We start from the raw sequence: 20,151 nt of genomic DNA on the forward strand, positions 1-20,151 counted from the left end.
GGCAATTAAGTGTTTTGATAACTTCATTAGAACTCAATGTGCCCTTGTTTTTCACAATTGCATCCTCTATGGCTAGAATTGAGTTTTTAATATGCGATAAGTGTTTCCTCATAGCATAAACTTGTTCACTTTTAATTTCATGCAGTTTAGCATTCAGCTCGGTGACGATCAAATCAATTTTTTGATGCCATTTTTTGCCATGTTCAGATATCATTGTGATTGTTTTTCCAAACTGTACATCAAGATGTTCCAGTATATCCTCCGTATCTTTTGCAATATGTTCATATTTTGGACGGACAACCTCTTCCAAGATCTGAGTATCTTTTTCTATCACTTTCTGTTTTGATTCAAAAACCTGGGATATCTGCAGAAAAACATGGTGGCAATGCTTTTTGGTGGAAATACATATTGCACACACTGGGACATCACATTCCTTGCAATAGAAGTGACAACACTTGTGTAAATGGTCACCACACCTTGTATATACCAGAGAGGATTTGTGTAAGCCTAGTCCTAGAATTTGGTGTTCAATCTTTGGATTTAGGGTGACATGGTTCCCTACACAAGTTCTGCACAGACTAGCCTCACAGGTGTGACAGTACATCTGTACCACATTGGTCTCACATATTTCACATCGGGAGGCATTTTGAGCAGCGCTGTTGGGGTCCATTCGAAAATGGCTGCTCCTTTGTTCTGGAATCAGAAAGACACTTTGGCCTTTTATTTTTCAAATGAGCCCAACAGCTATTTTCCCATATTTATACTCAGCCTTGTTTCTCACCCTGAGAGCTATAAATGAATAGTTGTGTTTCCTGTAATGATTGGAATAAAATTTGCTATTATGGAACAAAGTCTCATCAATGTCATCCCTGTTTATCATTCTATATGTGTATGTGAATTGCTTCCTTATAACGAACATTTACAAGTCTTATCAAAATATATCTACAGAGTGTTGTTCTCATAAATTTCATTCTAAATGGGGAAGCCAATTATTATGATTGTATAACAGTTAGGGTGTTGTTACTCACTATGTGGTTATTTCTGGAAAACTATTTAGTTTTCTGGAAATGATGCTCGATATTTGGTTTTAACCATTAGTTCTGGGAAATGCAAATTTAGCAAGTATTTTTCCATATATGGATAAACAATTTGCATGTACATGCAAAATTATCATTATTATATAAGCAGGAAATCTTCAGAAAGTCTTATATGGCATCTATGAAATGCAGCTTATGGGGTACATATATTACACTTCAGAGAATCTGTTTTTGCACATACATGTATCTTCTTCTACACCTTTAATATTTATTGATGTTAGTTATATTGTACATTGTTACTTGGAGTTCTGATTATTTCTCCCAGGCACTCCTTTTTTTATACCAAATGAAATCATGATAACTATAAAATCTGAATTGTTTTATTTTGTAGCTGCCATCAAATGTGAGGCTCCCAACAACAACCTGAGTAAGTTTGAGGGGACCATGACCTGGCATAACCAGAAGTATTCATTGGACAACGAGAAGATATTACTGCGGGGCTGTATTCTCAGGAACACCCAGTGGTGCTACGGACTGGTCATCTTCGCAGGGAAAGACACCAAGCTAATGATGAACAGTGGAAAGACGGTCTTTAAACGCACGCATATAGACCGACTTATGAATCTCATCATTATAGGGGTATGTACCAGTTCTAGACCTATTTTCTAATTGACACGTATTTCGCAATGCAAAATCCAAAATCCAAATGAAATGGAAATTTCCATTATGATAAATCTTTGGTGAAGTTGATTCTTTTTAACAACTAATGCAAGATAGCTGAAGAGTTCCTTTAAATCAAGAGAGATTATTTATTTATTCAAGGAAAGGTTACCAAATGCATGTGAAATTTTTGTTTTCTTTGTTGTTTAGATTTTTATATTACTGCTCCTAATGTGTTTAACAATGACCATATCCTGTGGTATTTGGGAAACTCTGGTTGGAAGCAAGTTCACCGTTTACCTTCCCTGGGAAAGTTTTGTTCCCGGCTCCGCGGACAAAGCGGGAAACATGGAGGAAGGAGCCACCACCATCTCCCTGCTAGTCTTCTTCTCCTACATCATCATCTTCAACACGGTCGTCCCCATCTCTCTCTATGTCAGGTACGAATCTCTGTTCACAAAAAAAAAAATCATCTACAACACGGTCTTCCCCATCTCTCTGTGTGTGTCAGGTACATGCCACTAACTCACTGTTAACTTAATGAACAGTGGAAAGCAGTTAAAGCAACTCATTTTCATACTGTAAAATCCTTAATTTACACGAGTACTTAATCCCCTGATTCCGCTATTTTGTATCAAATTGTGTTAATATAAAATCGCGAGCACCAATTTTTTGTTATAATTTCCTATAGTTCAAAACTGTGTGAAAAAATAAAAGCAAGATTTTGAAATCCATGAGGGCTGCTTCTCACAATTTTACGCAGATATTTATTCCTCATGTTTAATTAGGAATCTACAGTATGTGGTTGCGACTGCGTAGGCCTATCTAACTTATGTAAATTAGGTTTAATTTGATACTCAGTCTTTATTGCTTTTAAATACAGGATTTAAAAAAAAAAAACGGAATTCATGTGTATACAGTGATGAGTCTTAATTTAGCAATGATCATATTTTAGTGCATTATGCATACTGCTTTTTTGCACAACTTCTGTTGAAAATGATAAATGTAACTTTGAAATATTTTTTAAATAATGCATGCATTTTATTGACACTATAATACCAGTGCAAATGTTATGAAAAAAACTATTTATATTTGAGTGTCAATTAAATGAATTGATGTACATTGTACAAGATCGTGTGTTAATTGATCTGGTCATTCATTTGACATCACTAATTCTTGGCTTGCAGTGTGGAAATGATAAGATTAGCAAACAGTTTTCTCATCAATTGGGACAACAAAATGTACTATGAGAAGACAAACATGCCGGCCAAAGCTCGCACCACCACACTCAACGAGGAGCTCGGGCAGATCGAGTATATCTTCACTGACAAAACAGGGACATTAACTCAGGTTTGTGTCGTTAGTTTGTCTAAATCTTCTGTTTTTATGTTCCTCCTCAAAGTGACTTGTCAAGAAGTTTTCAAATACAGAAAAAACATGATCACAGTCATCGTTGGTGACCCACGTGTGATTCACATTGATTCTCTCCATCATCACATTGTGGACTCAAAACTGTGGTTTAATTGCGACGATGGATCACAGTGAACACAATACATTTATTAATAAATTCATGCTTTTAGCTAAGTGAATTTTATTCCCAGTTTGTAGATATCACAAATTACATTTTATATAGTGAATACGAATTGCGATTTCATGGAGCTTCATTTTTACCATATGCTTCACTGTCCATTTTGTGAGCTTACTATCAACAACTTATGAGGTATGATAACTCTCCTAGTTCTGAAGAGGTGTCTAACTTTGTATTTAACTAATATCTATAAACTGCAGAATATCATGACTTTCAACAAGTGCTCCATTAATGGGAAGGCTTATGGTGATGTTGTGGATGAGTATGGAAACCCCATGGATATCACAGAGGTAGGCACACACGATTTATCTGACCATTATTTACAGTGTATACATCACTGCAACCCACATTTTAAATTCAGGACGCCTTGTTTGAGGATGGTGTATTTTGGCAGTGGTTTGTTCACCAGATATTACTGTACGGTAGTCTTCAACAGTCAAATCTCGATATCTCGAACTAGATGGGACTGTAAAACTTCGAGACATCCGAGAATTTGAGATGTGAAGGGTAAAATACTTAAAGTATAAGTGGTTGGGACTTACAAATACTTTGAAATATTCATTGTATTTGAGATATCAGTGTTCGAGATACCAAAGTTTAACTGTATTTCATTAATGTACCTAATGATTTGGGTGAAGGAAATTACTTATCAATTTAACTGAAACTAGATCCTGTTTGTATCAATTAAACTGTAGATCCTTGTGTTTGACTTTGACAGAGTGAGTATGTGCATTTTGTGAATTGTGTTCATGCTATTAATTTGTTCATGAATTGGTTCAGTTGAAGTTTTGTCAAACTTGAAACTTACACTACTTATTTAAAAAAAAAAAAGTGATGAAAAATCCACCAACAAACAACACGATCAAGACATCAATATACAGTAAAATACCCTTATAGTGAACATGCTTATAATGAATTGACGCTTACAGTGAAGTGATTTTTAGTGGGTTTGAAACATATTGTGAATCTAACTTATATAACGAATTGCGTTTATAACAAAGCCAAATTGCCCATCCTTGGCACTTCATTATAAGCATGTTTTACTACATGTACACATATTAGACTTTATGAGATGTGTAAGTTTCAAGGGTGACTTCTTTTATGCAGCAATGTTGTTGGTTTGTTGTTACTTGTACTCAAATATGATATACCGGTAGTATTTGATCTGTTTAAAAGTTATCAAACATGCCATATATTTTTCAAACTATAAGTAAAAAGACATGCATTTTTTGGAAATTAAACAAAAAAAGAAAGATATAAACAAAACAGTCTGTTTCATACAGACATAGATTTGGATCATACACATACAGTATTTGATTTTATTCATATTTTGTTATCATTTTAGTTCTTTAAAATACATCCTGAAGTATAAGGATTATGATTTTAATGGAAATTTCAGGCAACAGCGAAAGTGGAGTTCCCAGATAATCCCTATGCGGAAGAGAATTTTGAGTTTTTTGACCAGCGTCTGTTGGATGCTGTACAGAATAATGAGCCACTGGTTCACGACTTCTTCAAAATCCTCGCTCTCTGTCATACCGTGATGCCAGAGGTCAAAGGTAAACAAGACATCAATCACCATTCAAAAGATACAGATACTTGTGAATCTTTTTCAACTTGAATGATATTGATTTTGATTTTTAATGCTAAGAATAATACTTCCATAGATCAGTTATGCTGTTATTTGACATATCTTGTAAAATATTGTAACAGTATATTTAAACCTTTACTAATACATTATTTAGGAGTTGCAAAATGTAGAAGACTTTCAAGTTTCTTGAAAATTTATAAAGATGCTGTTAGAGAATTTTTACATGCATTTGATTATCAGCCTGAAGGTAACCTGTTCAAGTCTTTATGTATTATACACAGTCGTTACAAGTCCCTACATTTGTGTCTTCTACAGATGGTGTGTTGGAGTACCAGGCCCAGTCTCCTGATGAGGGGGCGCTAGTGTCAGCGGCCAGGAACTTCGGCTTTGTGTTCAAGGTAAGAAGCAATAGGCCTTTAATAATTAGCTATACTACTCTCTGTTAAGATCTGATTTGGTAGTCATTTGGGAGACTGTTGAATCGTTCACTATATGTTATTTTCCTTATAGATTCATTTTCATTTTCTTTTGAATTTTTTATGATTTTAGTTATCATAAACTATCCGTAATTGTTTCTTCATGATCAGACAGCAGTCATAAACTGACTTGGCATTTTATTATTATTTTTTTTTTAAAGTGTCTTATGTACCTTTAAAGCTTTTTAGTTATCATGCTATTTGATTTGTGTCTTTTAGTCTCGTACACCCACCACAATTACAATTGAAATCAACGGGAAAGAGGAAGTCTATGATTTGCTGTGCATTCTGGATTTCAACAATGTCCGAAAACGAATGTCTGTAAGTAAAGAAAAAGATACATTAATTCATTAAGAAATACTGTGTCTGATGTCAATTTATTCTAAGAAAGGTCTTGCGCTGTTTGTCTGTTGAATGAGTATACAATATATGAGTATTTGAAAGGTCATTTACTTTGACTAAACATGAAAGGATATAATATTCTATGAATGAGGTGCCCAAGTTCTCCACAGATTCTAGATTTTTCTCTGCAAATCTTTCTGAACATTTTGATTTTCTTTTTCGTGTTGATTGCTTGCTTGACACACAAATTACCATTTTGAAAACATAGTTTCCCCCAGAGTAGTATTTCGAATGTCTAAAATGACTTATTTATAGTATTCCTTATAGAAATCCGGTACTATACGTGTATATCAATATCCAGGTAAAATTGAAATGCTCAACATATAAGTTGTTTTCTCAAGACATGTTTAGTTTTATTAAACAATTTGTAAGTTCCAATGTCTGGCATTTTTTATATGGATGTGAATGTACTAGATGCTGTGTTTTATCTGTTTTTAGGTAGTTGTTCGAAAGAATGGTAAACTTCAGTTACTGTGTAAGGGGGCAGACAATGTGATATTTGAGAGGCTGGATAAAAAGTGTGATGATGCCAAAGAAATCATTACTCATCATTTGAATGTAAGTCTTTAGATTCCTTGTAGAGAAATGAAAACTGTTGTATCTTATGTACTATGACGATATCTGGAACCTCCTCAAGAAAGCGACAACAAATACATCAACGCAATACAATAATATTCATTTTTAACAATTATTCATATTAACCAAAATGATAAATTCCTACCAAAATAATGAACAGTGATTTTTTGTGTAGATTATGTAGAATTTTTTTTGATGCGGTAATTTGATGAATTTTCGACAGGAATTTGCCAATGATGGCTTGCGAACTCTCTGTTTGGCTTCCAAGGATATTCCTGAGGATTACTGGAAAACCTGGAGTGCCAAACATCATGAAGCAAGGTAACAATCCATTCATTTAGTGGCTTTTAGTTTCAAACTTGGTGATTTATTTTCAGAGGTATATAGTATACAAAATCTCAAGAGATCTTGGACACCTATATAGTAGCCGCATAAAAAATATAACAGGGTCATCATGCAATGCCTAGCTGGAACACTCTGTAACTCTGTTGAGAAAAAAATTAAAGCTAATTATTTTCATTCAGAGCCCTCAATACTGATTTATGAAAAAAAATCAAATGTTATGAATTATATTCCTTTAATAACGAGTAATTGACCAAGAAAATTTTGGTCGATGAGGGTCATGACTGAGCAGTAGTGGAGTACTGTTACTTAAATACCAGTAATTTTCAACCCAAAAGCATGTACCAAGTAGAAAATAAATAATTTGCACAGAAAGGACATGATAGAATTCATCTATACTCTCTAATGTTCTGTTTTAGTACATCCATGGAGAATCGTGACGAGAAGTTGTCGGAGGTGTATGAGGAGATAGAACAGGATTTGATGTTGATTGGTTCCACGGCCATTGAGGACAAACTCCAGGATGGAGTGCCTGAAGCCATTGCTAACCTTGCCCGTGCTGGCATCAAAATCTGGGTGCTTACTGGTGACAAACAGGGTATGTACGATTAAGCAAAAAGCATTGTTTTCTCACTTGAAATCTGTGCGTTTCAAAAAATTTGTATTCAAACATTTAAGATGCAGTTATGGGAAATTTTGGTGAAAAAATTATCTATAGATATAAATTTATTAAATTGATTGCACGTCAAAAGCACAGATATTTTTTCACCAAAGAGGACCTACTGGTAGTCAGATTATTTAAGATGTGATTTCGACACAGGTTTTTTTAACAGTGTGAAATTTATATATGAAAATGAAATTAATGGAAAAAAAATATGCCAGATTCAAATTTATCGCTTGGGATTCACCTGTCTCTTAATATAGCTACTAAGTACATGTATATCAATTTTGTAGCTAGAACAAACAATTTAATCTGTGTACATGTACATCATTATAAAACTAAGTGAAGAGGAACCTGAAGTTGTATTCATTTTCTTCAGAAACTGCCATCAACATTGGTTACTCCTGTCGTCTGCTTACTGATGAAATGGAGGAGATTTTCATTGTGGATGGAGAAACAGAACAAGATGTCAAGAAGCAGATGACGGACTTTCTGAAGGCGATCAAGGACCACAAGGAAGAGCGGAACCATGAGGAGACCGTCCACATGCAGAACGGCGGGGTCACCTTCAATGGATCGGCAACAGAATTAAATATGGAGACACCGGGGCCAGACTTTGCTTTGGTTATCAATGGACATAGCTTGGTATGTGTACCTCTCAGTTTATATTATGTTCACTGCTTCTTAAGTTACAAACGCAACTGTTTCCATGAATATTTATTTTTCACAAAGGAGGATAAGGTCTAGAAAACCTGAAGATAATCATGCCATTTAAGGAGATAAACAGTAGATCCGAGTGTTTTACTTTGCAATGCTCTATTTTTTATTTTTTTTTTGATACATGTATTTGTGATCATTAATATCAATGCAAAACATTAAACACTTAGATATTTTGCCTGTACGAAATATGTGTAAAAAAAAACTTATAAAACAAGAGGCCCATGGGCCACATCGCTCACCTGAGGAACAATAGGTATGATAAAATCAGCTTAATGGAGTCATAATACAAACTATCTGGACAATGTATAATAATACATGTAGATCCTGTATAATTAAAAACCCTTTTTTTCCTTTGAATATTCTTATGTTTATAATCATTAGTCCCTTTTCTAACAGGATGATTTTATAGTCATATCATATGTTGAGTATTGCAGTTCTCAAAAAGATCCTTAACAATATAATTTATATAAGGGATATAAACGTACATCAAACTCTGAACCTTCTCGGGAGGCCAATAGTCCTGGGGCCAAAGTCTTAACAATTATGAAGAATCATCTGGCTGATTAGTTTCTGAGAAGATTTTTTTAAAGATTTACCCTATATATTCCTTTGTTAAACTTTGACCCTCCCATTGTGGCCCCACCCTACCCCTGGGGATCATGATTTTCACAACTTTGAATCTACACTACCTGAGGATGCTTTCACACAAGTGTCCGCTTTCCTGGCTGATTAGTTTCTGAGAAGAAGATTTTTTGAGATTAACTCTGTGTATTCCTATGTAAAACATCGACCTCCCATTGTGGCCCCACCCTACCTCCGGGGGTCATGATTTTAACAAATTTGAATTTACACTACCTGAGGATGCTTCCACACAAGTTTCAGCTTTCCTTGCCGATTAGTTTCTGAGAAGCAGATTTTTAAAGATTTACTCTATATATTCCTATGTAAAACTTCGACCCCCCCCCCCCATTGTGGCCCCATTCTACCCCAAGGGGTTATTATTTTAACAACTTTGAATCAACACTGCCTGAGGATGCTTCCGAACAAGTTTCAGCATTGCCGGCTGATTAGTTTCTGAGAAGAAGTTTTTTAAAGATGTTAAACTTCGATCCCCCATTGTGGCCCCACCCTACCCCCGGGGGTCATGATTTTCACAACTTTAAATTTACACTACCTGAGAATGCATCCACACAAGTGTCAGCTTTCCTGGCTGATTAGTTTCTGAGAAGCAGATTTTTAAAGATTTACTCTATATATTCCTATGTAAAACTTCGACCCACCATTGTGGCCCCACCGTACCCCTGGGGTAATAATTATCACAACTTTGAATCTACACTACCTGACGATCCTTCCACACAAGTGTCAGCTTTCCTGGCCGATTAGTTTCTGAGAAGAAGATTTTTTAAGATTTACTTTATATATTCATGTTAAACTTCGACCCCCATTGTGGCCCGACCCTACCCCCGGGGGTCATAATATCCACAACTTTGAATCTAGTCTACCTGAGGATGCTTCCACACAAGTGTCAGCTTTCCTTGCCGATTAGTTTCTGAGAAGAAGATTTTTAAAGATTTACTCTATATATTCCTATGTAAAACTTCGATCCTTCATTGTGGCCTCATCCTACCTCCGGGGGTCATAAATTTCACAAATTTGTATCTCCATTACCTGATGATGCTTTCACACAAGTTTCAGCTTTCCTGGCTGATAAGATTCTGAGAAGAAGATTTTTAAAAATTTACTCTATATATTCCTATGTTAAACTTCGACCCCCCATTGTGGCCCACCCTCAGGTGAGCTAAAAAGGTGTTAAGTTTACAATACAATAAGTTGTTAAAGTTGGTTTCTGGAAGAACAGACTTTGAAATTTTTCTTAATAAATATTGACATTTTTTTTACTTTTTTAATCTTTAGTTTTTAAGATCTGTGTACAAACATAGAATTGTGAGCAAATCTATGTATCTTGCTTATAATTCGAAGTTTAACACTCAAATATGGTTAGTAAATAGAAATTGTAAACAATTAAACACAAGAAACATGCACTACATGTATAACAAATAAAGAACACAATTTATTTTTTCGAAATGAATCATATATATGATACATGTATATACCTACATATTTCCGGCAGCGATATCAAACTCTATTTAAACTGAATAAACTCGAGAAAATGCCGAGCATCTCAACAAAACCTATTGCATTAATTTAATCTTCCATTACGCAAAAGATAATGCCGAATTACCGATAGAATGAATTGTATTTCAGTACCCCTACATCAGATTTTGCTTAATTTGCGCAGGAAAACAGTTAACTGCTTGCTTTACCGAAGTCTCTGTTTGATTTGATACGTAAAAATCACGAAATACAGACGATAGTTTCCAGGTTACAAAGCATAAATAATGAAAACGAAACGAAAATCAGAACAAGCTAACACCAACGTCATGTGTGAAAACTGTCAACGCATTGAAATATTTAGCCTCAATTTACTTCACAAAATCGGCACTAATATATTTTGCATGTTTCAAAATTTCCCTTCATACGCGAACTGTTGCACAACAAGCAATTTCATCATAGTCCGATCGACCCTTTTTCGTATAATGTCATGGCTGCTTGAAACAAAGAACCTCGTTTTAGAAGTATGGAATAATTTTACCGCATGCCGAACCCGAAGCTATTAAACTGATTGAAACACGCCTTTCCTTTATTATTATTTTCGTAATAACTCAAATTTGAAACAGAATTACACCTTAATTTTTGCAATTTATATTTTCCTTCCCATAAGGATAATTTATGCTAAACTGCGTTGAATTTGCATCGGTAGTTCCTGAGAAGAAGATTTTTAAAAATGCACCCCCCTTTTTCTACAGTTTCAAGGTTTTCTCCGCTTTGAATGCAGATCGGACTTTTATTTCTGCAATTTATATTCGCCCTCCCATAAGGATGCTTTGTGCCAAATTTGGTTGAAATTGGATAAGCGGTTTTAGAGAAGAAGTTCAAAATGTAAAAAGTTTACAGACGGACGGACAGACGGACGACGGACAAAATGTGATCAGAATAGCTCACTTGAGCTTTCAGCTCAGGTGAGCTAAAAAATTACAAAATATGACAGGCAAATAGAAACCTTACAGATTACTGTAGAAGCACATATTTTCACTGGGTTAAAATTTTTATTAAAATAAAATTTCATAGGCATTAAATTTCGTCATATCGTATCAGCACTGTGTTTATTAATATTTGGGTTAAAAATTCGTCATGGATTTAATTTTGTTGATTTATACTGACAACAAAAATCAATCCCTAACAAATATTCTGCTCCTATAGTATCTTAATTTTTCGCCAAATATATTGTAAACGACACTTTGAAGAAAGACCCCCCTCCCCCCCCCCCCCCCCCCCCAAAAAAAAAGAACAGTAAAAGAGAGAGTTATACAAGAGTCTATATAAATGTACTTAGTGTATTTGGTCACTGTTTTCAGTACCATGCCTTGAGGCCAGACCAGGAGGATACACTGGTGGAGCTTGGCTGTAGCTGTAAGGCCATCATCTGCTGCCGTGTCACCCCGCTGCAGAAAGCTATGGTGGTGGACCTCATCAAGAAGAGCCAAAACTCCATCACCCTCTCTATAGGCGACGGGGCTAATGATGTCAGCATGATCAAAAGTAAGACTTCTGGGTTTTTCAACTGATGAAGGAATAATTCAATTTTCTACCTAGAAGTGTTGAATTCTTTCACATTATTTTATCTGTAGAAGATCTTGAAAGTTATTTGCTTTTTACTAGCTTAAACATGACAAGTGCATGGCGTTCTACTAATAATATTCATGTCCAAATTCACAGATCACTGCCATATTCTCAGCAGGTGTTTATAACAGTAGATTCTTTACCTACATGTAATACTTGATTTTAATGACATTATACATTGTTATTTTGACAGCTGCACACATTGGCGTTGGCATCAGTGGACAGGAAGGAATGCAGGCTGTTTTAGCCAGTGATTATGCAATAGCACAGTTCCGATATCTCGAACGTTTACTTCTGGTGCATGGACGCTGGTCGTATTTCAGAATGTGCAAATTTTTAAAGTATTTTTTCTACAAGAACTTTGCCTTCACCTTGTGTCACCTGTGGTTTGCGTTTTTCTGTGGATTCTCGGCCCAGACTTTGTACGATCCTTATTTTGTTTCATTCTATAATGTGTTCTATACCTCCATACCAATTCTCATTTTGGCGTGTTTTGATCAGGTGAGTGACCAAAATATGAAACATGTATTGAATGCAATATTCTTAATGCACTCTTTAGTGAATGGATGTTAATCAATAGTAAATTTTTAAGACAGATCTTTCTATGATAAGTTCAAGATTTGATAAAATAACTTATTGTTTCTAAAGTACCATTGTATTGATTATGTCAAAGATGTCACATTGATTTATTTTATTGATATATTCAAAAGGAGGAACAAATCAATTTTCCCAGTTTATATGTTCTAATAAGAAATTTGAACTGTGCCATTTTCATTTTGATTAAAATAAGAATACCGGTAGATCTGTGGTTAATTTGTCCTTTTCTCCAATTTTTTTTTAATATTATGAAAATTAGAGCAATGTACATGCCTCACTTACAAACTTTTTGTGAAAGAATGTGGTTATAAAGCAGACTATCGTTGATGGGGGAAGGATAAAGAAACTAAAATATAAAGATGTTTTAAGTAGATTTACACATCAGTTGCATTAAATTTTGTAATCAGTTGTAATCTTATGAAGAAAAGGAAAAGATGATACAGATTCTTTTTAATTTGTCCACAAAAGTATGTTGTGTGTACTATTGTCATACAAATTAAATTTATTTCTATGTATTAAATATTGTAGAAAACTTATATGACCTCTAACTTTTGATCTATGACAGGATGTGGATGATTACTACTCAATACGATACCCGAAGCTCTACACTCCGGGGCTGTTGGACTCGGGGTTCAACAAGAAGGTGTTCGTGTTCAGCGCCACAGAGGGGATCATCACATCATTAGTTCTGTTCTTCATACCATACTTTGCCTTTCAAAATGGCGTCCATTATGACGGGACAGACCTGTCTGACCATCAGTCGCTGGGCTGTGCTGTCGCCAGCACACTAGTCGTAGCTGTCAATCTGAGGGTAGGCAGATTTATTGAAGTCTGTTTGATATAATGCCATTTGATAAATGTTAGTTTTGAAAATTTTAAAAATTTCATCAACTTAATAAATGTTCTAAGACTTCATACCTAAAAATCACGAATATTGTGCATATCATAGATATTCTAGTATTGGTAACTTAGTTTTAGCAATGTTCATAAGCATTTACATATAGCCAAGTGATACAACTTCCCTATCAAATCTTTTTCTTATGTTTACTAATGGAAAAAGCCAAGTTTACAGCAATAATTAATGAATTCTCCATTAATTTTTTTAGTGTGCATTGGACATGTCCTATTGGACAGCCTTTCATCATGTGGCTATTTGGGGCAGTATCATCTACTACTTTTGTTTCATCGTGGCTATGTATGCAAGTTCCTTTAACTACACGTATGAAGGCGTGGCCTACCAGGTGTTCTCCTCAGCTCAGTTCTGGTTTACACTGCTTCTGACCTGTACCATACTGCTGCTGCCTATAATCGCCTATCGTTTCTATTACATTGACGTCCATCCAACACTCACGGAGCGTATCCGACTCAAGCAGAGACTAACGAAATCCAAGTCACGCTCCAAAGACTTTCACATTCGTCGCGCTTCAACGCTTCGTCGCAGCACCAGGTCTCTACGCTCTGGTTACGCTTTCGCCCACCAGGAAGGTTTTGGAGAACTCATTACAAGTGGACTCAACATGCGTCAGAGGGTGGAAAAAAGCGAGCAAAAAAACCCAGTGGAGTTGACAAAAGTGAGCAAAATCGACAGTGCCCCCCTGCCTTCTTATAATGACCTCTACATAGAGAACAACAATTCTAACAGCGCCTCTAATGCAGCCACAGGTGACAGCGGCCCCACAGAGGGGGTGGAAGAGAACCACAATCCCTCCCACCCCCACTACCACGACCCAGACAGACATGTCGTGTTCTGCGAGAAGCTTTAATGTATGGTTATATATAGGAAAACAAATTATTTATTTTTGACATAAAAGATTTGTTATTTGTTGTTTTTTTTATAGATAGGGACATTGTTAGATAGATGACTTATGAATGTTGCATGTTATTTCATGAATGTAAACTTGTACTGCTATTATTTACAAATCAGATTTCAATATTGTTATCATCATTTCAGATTTTTGTTTTGAATTTTTTTTAAATTCATATCAAACTGGCATTAGTGAACATAATTACGGCGTAATGGAATTTTAAGTACAAACTTTGAGAGGATTTTTTTACTCCATTGATCATTAATTCACATTTAAGTGCCAAGTTATGAATGCACATGGACTTTTATTTTACCCTACTTATTTTATGAACTACTATATACACTATTTAAAATCTCTTCTTTTTTTTCCCTCTCTGTGTCCTTCATAATTGGTTGTCTAATTAAATTTTCTATTGTTTTATAAGTACCATTGATTTACAAGAATGTACGTTTACTTTTGTACATGAACACATTTTTCTTTTGGTGTAATAAATGATATCATAAATCTAATTCAGACAATCTGTAAGAGCAAAAAAGTGTACATTTGGTCAAGGGTTTATAGAATATAAAGGAAATGGATGTCTTAGCTATTTAGATTAGTGGCATTTGAAAAGAATTTTTATATACCTGGTATGTATATTCACTGACATTCATTAAATCTGAGGTTTTTGTCACTAAATTTATGATATACGAAGAGGGTATGCTCATAGAGATTTATTTTGAAACCAAATTCTATGTTGAAATTTTTTACCAAGGTGATGGCTATCCCATTATCCATGATTAAAACCTTGATTGTTATTTTTTGTATTTGCGCCTTTTTATTTTTATACTTGTTCATGTTTGCATGATCACAAACATTTTTAAACACCTTCCTGTCCTTAAAATCACGCTCTAATTCACAGATATGAAAATAGATATACTTTAAGCTGTATTTATATTCTCTAATATTTCAGTATTCTCTCATTTTAACACTGAAGCTGCTCAAAACTATTCTTTTTTTTATATTACAACCTGCTTTTCCCCTCAAGTGACCCTTTATTTTTCTATTTTCTTTGGCAGCTTCCAATGAAAATTAACACTTAATATTGGAGGGGGGTGTTAATATGTACAGTAATTTATTTGAATTTTGACCTCAACTCATATTTGACTTCCTGTCCAATGCATTTCATATTTATTATAAGCTTTTATGGAAGTGAATCTTCGGTCTAAATGGCATTTTTTGAAAAGATTTGAACAAGATGAATTAATTTTTGTAGTTTGAACAAACAAAAAACTTACATGGATCTGATAAAAATCCTTTTTCAAAAGGCTATTGTCTCCCTTAAAGTCGATATTACTTATTCATGGACAGCTGTGCAAACTTTTTGGAAGCAGTTGGGGCCAATGCCTCTATAGACCTATTTTATCCATGGATACGGGTATGCATGCGAGTTAACCACTGTTACTGTTATATAGCTATTCCTTGTACGAGACTGTTGACATATATATATTTGAGGCATTTCACAGACTGCATGCCACTGTATGCATTTTCATTCTTTGTGGATAATTATTTTTATGCAATTATAGATAGATTTCTAAGGTCCAATGTTCACTTCATGTAAATGAATTAAATTTTTCGAAAAGCACATGGGATGGGAAACACATATTTTTACTACAGAAATTTATTATACTCTCTCCCAAGTTTTTGCTTCCACCACTTTTCGCTTGATATTATGAAAATCATGAATACCTTTGTGCTCAAACTACGTTCATTCACTAATATGAAAAATGTCCAGATTATCTGTTTTGAAATGCCCCCTCTACCGCTGCAGGTTTCAATACACAGATCAAAATAGAAAGTCTACAAGGATTTTGCACTACATCAGCCATGAAATAGCCTTGATGATAAAGTTGAAAAATTGTGCGAGGTATTTGGAGTGAGTTCTGAATAGTGAAAAGATGTAAACATTTTCCAGTATAAATCTCCGTAAGAAATTTGTTTTCTTCCCTGTGAACTTTTTTGGGTGAAAAATGAAAATGTCTTAATGAAGATATCTTGGATATTTTCCCTTTCATCAATATCAAGTGTATTTCTTTCACAGGTATGCGTTTTTTATTAATAATAATCAAAAAGTGATGGAAGAAATAACTTGGGACAGACTTTATATTGTTTATACCACCAGTTAACTAAAGTATTATGATACCAAGCTCTGGAGGAATGCTTGATGTTAGAGAACTGAAGGTGATACTAAAGTACGATATACATGTAGTATAGTTAGCCCCGTCATGTTCAGTAGACTTTTTAAAATATGAGTTAATATCAGATAAGTGCTGAATATGATTTTCATGAATTCTTTGTGCAATATATTAGAATGCATAATTAATAATGCATATATATGTAATATATTAAATTAGCAAAAACCTAAATAATACCCTATTTGTAATAGATATTAGAACTCGTTTTGGTTGAGGCTGAAGTGGTCATTTTTGGAAGAAAGCTATATTTACTGTGGTTTAAAGCTAAATTCCCCCTTTAACAAAAATCACTGTAATTTTGGGTGGAATTTTTAACACTAACGTTCACACTATTTTATATTTTTGATCTAATGTTACCCCAAAGTGATTGACCCAATATCTGAGAAACGATCACTTCTATATAATTTGCATTAATGTCACAATATTGATACATATCTTTATTTCTATTTATTTGTTTTTGTTCTAAGTGGATCATCTTTGACTTTATTTTCTATATTTTGTTTTGTTACTCATTACTTTATTGTTTACCATAATATTGCTTGTTGAAATTGTTAGAATTCTTTGCAAAATTACAGGTTTAGCTTTTGTTAATAAATATTAATATCTTATATTAAGTCCTGAAAGATATTTAAATGTAGAGACTGCATTTATGATTCTGTTTCTCTCAATACTACTACTTATCATTAATTTTAATTAGTTTTTACTGTATGATTGAGGCAATAAATCTATTTTACTTACTTTGTGAGTTAATCTTTTTAATTTCACTTCAAATCAGATTTGCCATATCAAGGTCATGACTTCCAAGAAGGTCATGTGCAAAATTTGTACCAAATATGAGCCCCTAATGTTTCTTCTGTTCAATGTTATGAACCCGACTTGCAGATGAGGAGAGTGGACAGATAGATGAATGGACAAATAAAGAGACCGATGAAGTAAATGATGCATGTAATATTATATATTGCACACAATAAAAAAATTACCAAGTGGCAAAATAAATTAATGGCACACTGAAAAACTCTTCAAAATATCATTAAAAATCATTGAAAAAGCTCCGTATGATTTGAATGGGAAGTTTCCCTCTTTTTTTTTTACAATATTTCGTAAGATGAAAAATTCTCTGGGATATGCAATTCAAATACATATACACTGTTTACACACAAGAAATTTGGTTTTGCAACAGTCTGACACAGTTCTTTTTCAATTTGATTTTCAATCTTAGTCAGGGAAATCAATTTATGTCTACTGTTACATATTACAAATTTAAAATAGATGTAGTTGGGGAATAAAACGTACAGATAAAAATGATTATGCATTGCTTCACAGTCTTTGGTATTAAAACACAGAATACAATGCAGATTCAGATGCTACAGTGGATCAAGAAGACTTCTGATCTGTTAGCTGCTTCAACATGGCAGACACAGCTATGGCCAAACCGTCTCCTAACTGGTCCTCGCTGTAGGGTTGTCCGAGGGGCGGGACATGAATGAAGGCGGAGCGAGACCTGTCAATCGACAGGGAGGTGTAGAAGGAGAAGTCACACAGGTACCTATGTGTGAAATCAGAGACACAGGAATATCAATAATACATTCCAAACATGCTTGTTGGAGATTGTGGACACCTTGAAAATAGGAATCATTCTCAATGTTAGTGTTAATTTAAATTTGATGAATATTTAAACTTTTAAATCAATTAATTCTATATAATACAGTTGAACTTTGATATCTCGAACACTGATGTCTAGTGGATATGTGGAAGTGATTTTTAAGACCCAACTACTTATTTTTCAAGTATTTTACCCTCGATATCTAGAATACTTGGATATCTTGAATTTTTTAAAAACAGTCCAATCTAGTTCAAGATAACAAAGCTTGACTGTATATACATATCTGGTATATGGATGTACATGTATTTTTGAAACTCTGAATAATTTTTTTTTCAAGACCAAAAATGTAAACATGTGAAATGGAAATAAATATATAACACTTAACACAAATTTTACAATTTTACAGTACATATCTTCCACCTTTTAACTTTTACGCTTTGATGTCATGGACTCACCTTCCCGCATCGTGTGACACCTCGGCCTCCAATTCATTCTCCGCCTTGTTTATTTCATCACAGACTTGACTCATGTCAATTCCGGACAATATACACTCCTCTCCATCATTGATGCAGCACTTCTTCTTTGGTCTTTGACCTTTGACATCCATCCTCTCATAGCCTGTATTATTACCTCTCTGTTCAATGGTGATTTTATTTGCCATCCCGGAGACCCCAACATGGACCACAAGCTAGAAATAAAACAGTGTAACAATCTTATGAATGCATTATTTTCATTTTATAAATTCAAAACCATCTGGTAAGAAAAAATATGTAATGTTATTGCAGTGTCAGCACTTTGGTACTTTGATTTTGTCTTTAGCAAATGTCTTTTCTAAATTTACAGTCATTTCTACCTAGACTGAGCTTGCTTGGCCATATTAATGGTAAATACTGTTAATGTCCATATATCCTAGCCATGCAGAATGGGCTGCATTGAAGATCATGCTAACCTAGAGGCTAGATTAGATATCTAGGTCCTACTGAATGCATCTAAAGAAATAATAATGTTACTGTTAAGCTATCATATCATTCAAGATGACTGTGGTAATGTAGAATTAGGTAGCTGCTATGATCTTGAATGCTACCCTTCTCTAAGTATTCACCTTAATACTAAAGTTTCAGAAGTACTTTAAATTCATACCAGGAAGTTGATAGAACAAAAGATTACAGAAATATTTTTTTAAAGAAGGAATACTAATGTGCATATTTTATTAAGCAAAACTTAAAATCAGTATTCACAATGTTTGAACACAGATGAGGAAATTAAAAAATTGATATCATTAAATTAAATATTTCATTCCATTTTAAGCACATAATTTTTAATATACTGAACCTGAGGATTTTTTTCTTTCCATAAATTTGGTACAATTTGGCTGACTTCCTGATAATCTACAGGAATTTCCTGTATGTGAACATCGAGATGAGGCAACAGATTCCTTCGCTTTAAATTCTGTACAGCCACCCAGCTTGCATTGACAGAATGTTCTCCAAATGGTCCAAATCCTGTAATTTATACAAAACAGAGTATTATTTGAATTTCGAATTTTGATTCTTGGAATTTAGGCCTTTTAAGAAAATTGCTCTTAGTTAAACTAACTTAGACAAGTTATATGAATTTTTATTGTTTGAAGTGTTAGTTTTAGCTAACTTAGTCAACTAACATAATTTTTTTCTTATGAATAGTCTATTTAAAGAATTTATTATCCTTGGGTCTTAGAACTATGACATTGGCCTTAACATTTTTTAAGTAACAGACCGACAAGGCCGGCTTAACACACTATTAAAACAAACCAGGGACGTCCCTGAACAGACATGCCTTTCCATTAAATCTTAAAAGGCCACTTCACGTTTATAAAAAAAAAAAACAAAAAAAAACCCCAACCACTCTGTATGTGAAGTGGGAAACAAATAGAATTTACGGACCTAAATAATAACCTCATGCATGTTAATTACCTGTAATTATGATGGTCGGTTTCTTTTCGCTGCCCATGTCGTAACACTTAACGTTACAGTCACACAACACCGTCTTTCTGATCGGAAAAGGCGAAAAACACAGTTTATTTTTTACACACAATAAAGAGTCGTTCAGATAGTACACTCAGCATATCAATGAGTGACT

The 20,151-nt window shown here is 34.2% G+C and overlaps 2 protein-coding genes across 7 annotated transcripts in view; one reads left to right on the forward strand and one right to left on the reverse strand.

Moving 5' to 3' along the window:
* LOC128177554 (phospholipid-transporting ATPase ID-like) overlaps nt 1-17,168 on the forward strand; it is a 44,254-nt gene extending 27,086 nt beyond the window's left edge. For 5 of the 6 annotated variants that reach the window (XM_052844296.1, XM_052844297.1, XM_052844301.1 and 2 more), the window contains exons 10-25: nt 1,429-1,676; nt 1,908-2,137; nt 2,885-3,047; nt 3,486-3,575; nt 3,981-4,004; nt 4,685-4,844; nt 5,192-5,274; nt 5,572-5,673; nt 6,193-6,312; nt 6,554-6,651; nt 7,092-7,270; nt 7,713-7,978; nt 11,530-11,713; nt 11,988-12,295; nt 12,957-13,202; nt 13,498-17,168. In XM_052844296.1, coding sequence (XP_052700256.1) covers nt 1,429-1,676; nt 1,908-2,137; nt 2,885-3,047; nt 3,486-3,575; nt 3,981-4,004; nt 4,685-4,844; nt 5,192-5,274; nt 5,572-5,673; nt 6,193-6,312; nt 6,554-6,651; nt 7,092-7,270; nt 7,713-7,978; nt 11,530-11,713; nt 11,988-12,295; nt 12,957-13,202; nt 13,498-14,154 — 3,158 coding nt within the window. In that variant the 3' untranslated portion in view covers nt 14,155-17,168. The remainder of the gene's footprint in view (nt 1-1,428; nt 1,677-1,907; nt 2,138-2,884; nt 3,048-3,485; nt 3,576-3,980; nt 4,005-4,684; nt 4,845-5,191; nt 5,275-5,571; nt 5,674-6,192; nt 6,313-6,553; nt 6,652-7,091; nt 7,271-7,712; nt 7,979-11,529; nt 11,714-11,987; nt 12,296-12,956; nt 13,203-13,497) is intronic. The other variant, XM_052844302.1, reaches the window with a different exon arrangement.
* Nucleotides 17,169-17,358: 190 nt separating this feature from the next.
* On the reverse strand, nt 17,359-20,151 carry LOC128177559 (pyroglutamyl-peptidase 1-like). The gene is made up of 4 exons (XM_052844308.1): nt 19,986-20,151; nt 19,366-19,535; nt 18,489-18,721; nt 17,359-17,976 (listed from the first exon to the last, which is right to left on the reverse strand). Exons 1-4 carry the CDS (start codon nt 20,020-20,022, stop codon nt 17,805-17,807), a joined length of 612 nt encoding a protein of 203 aa, XP_052700268.1. The 5' UTR covers nt 20,023-20,151; the 3' UTR covers nt 17,359-17,804.

The sequence above is a fragment of the Crassostrea angulata genome, chromosome 3 (assembly GCF_025612915.1).
Source record: "Crassostrea angulata isolate pt1a10 chromosome 3, ASM2561291v2, whole genome shotgun sequence".
NCBI classification, from domain to species: domain Eukaryota; kingdom Metazoa; phylum Mollusca; class Bivalvia; order Ostreida; family Ostreidae; genus Magallana; species Magallana angulata.

Excerpts from the sequence above, each read along its gene's own strand:
- LOC128177559 (XM_052844308.1), bottom strand. The coding sequence starts at position 20,022 with ATGGGCAGCGAAAAGAAACCGACCATCATAATTACAG. Across the intron at positions 19,536-19,985 it reads ACCGACCATCATAATTACAG|GATTTGGACCATTTGGAGAA; the intron begins GTAATTAACATG and ends TATAAATTACAG. Across the intron at positions 17,977-18,488 it reads GTGTCACACGATGCGGGAAG|GTACCTGTGTGACTTCTCCT; the intron begins GTGAGTCCATGA and ends TTTCACACATAG.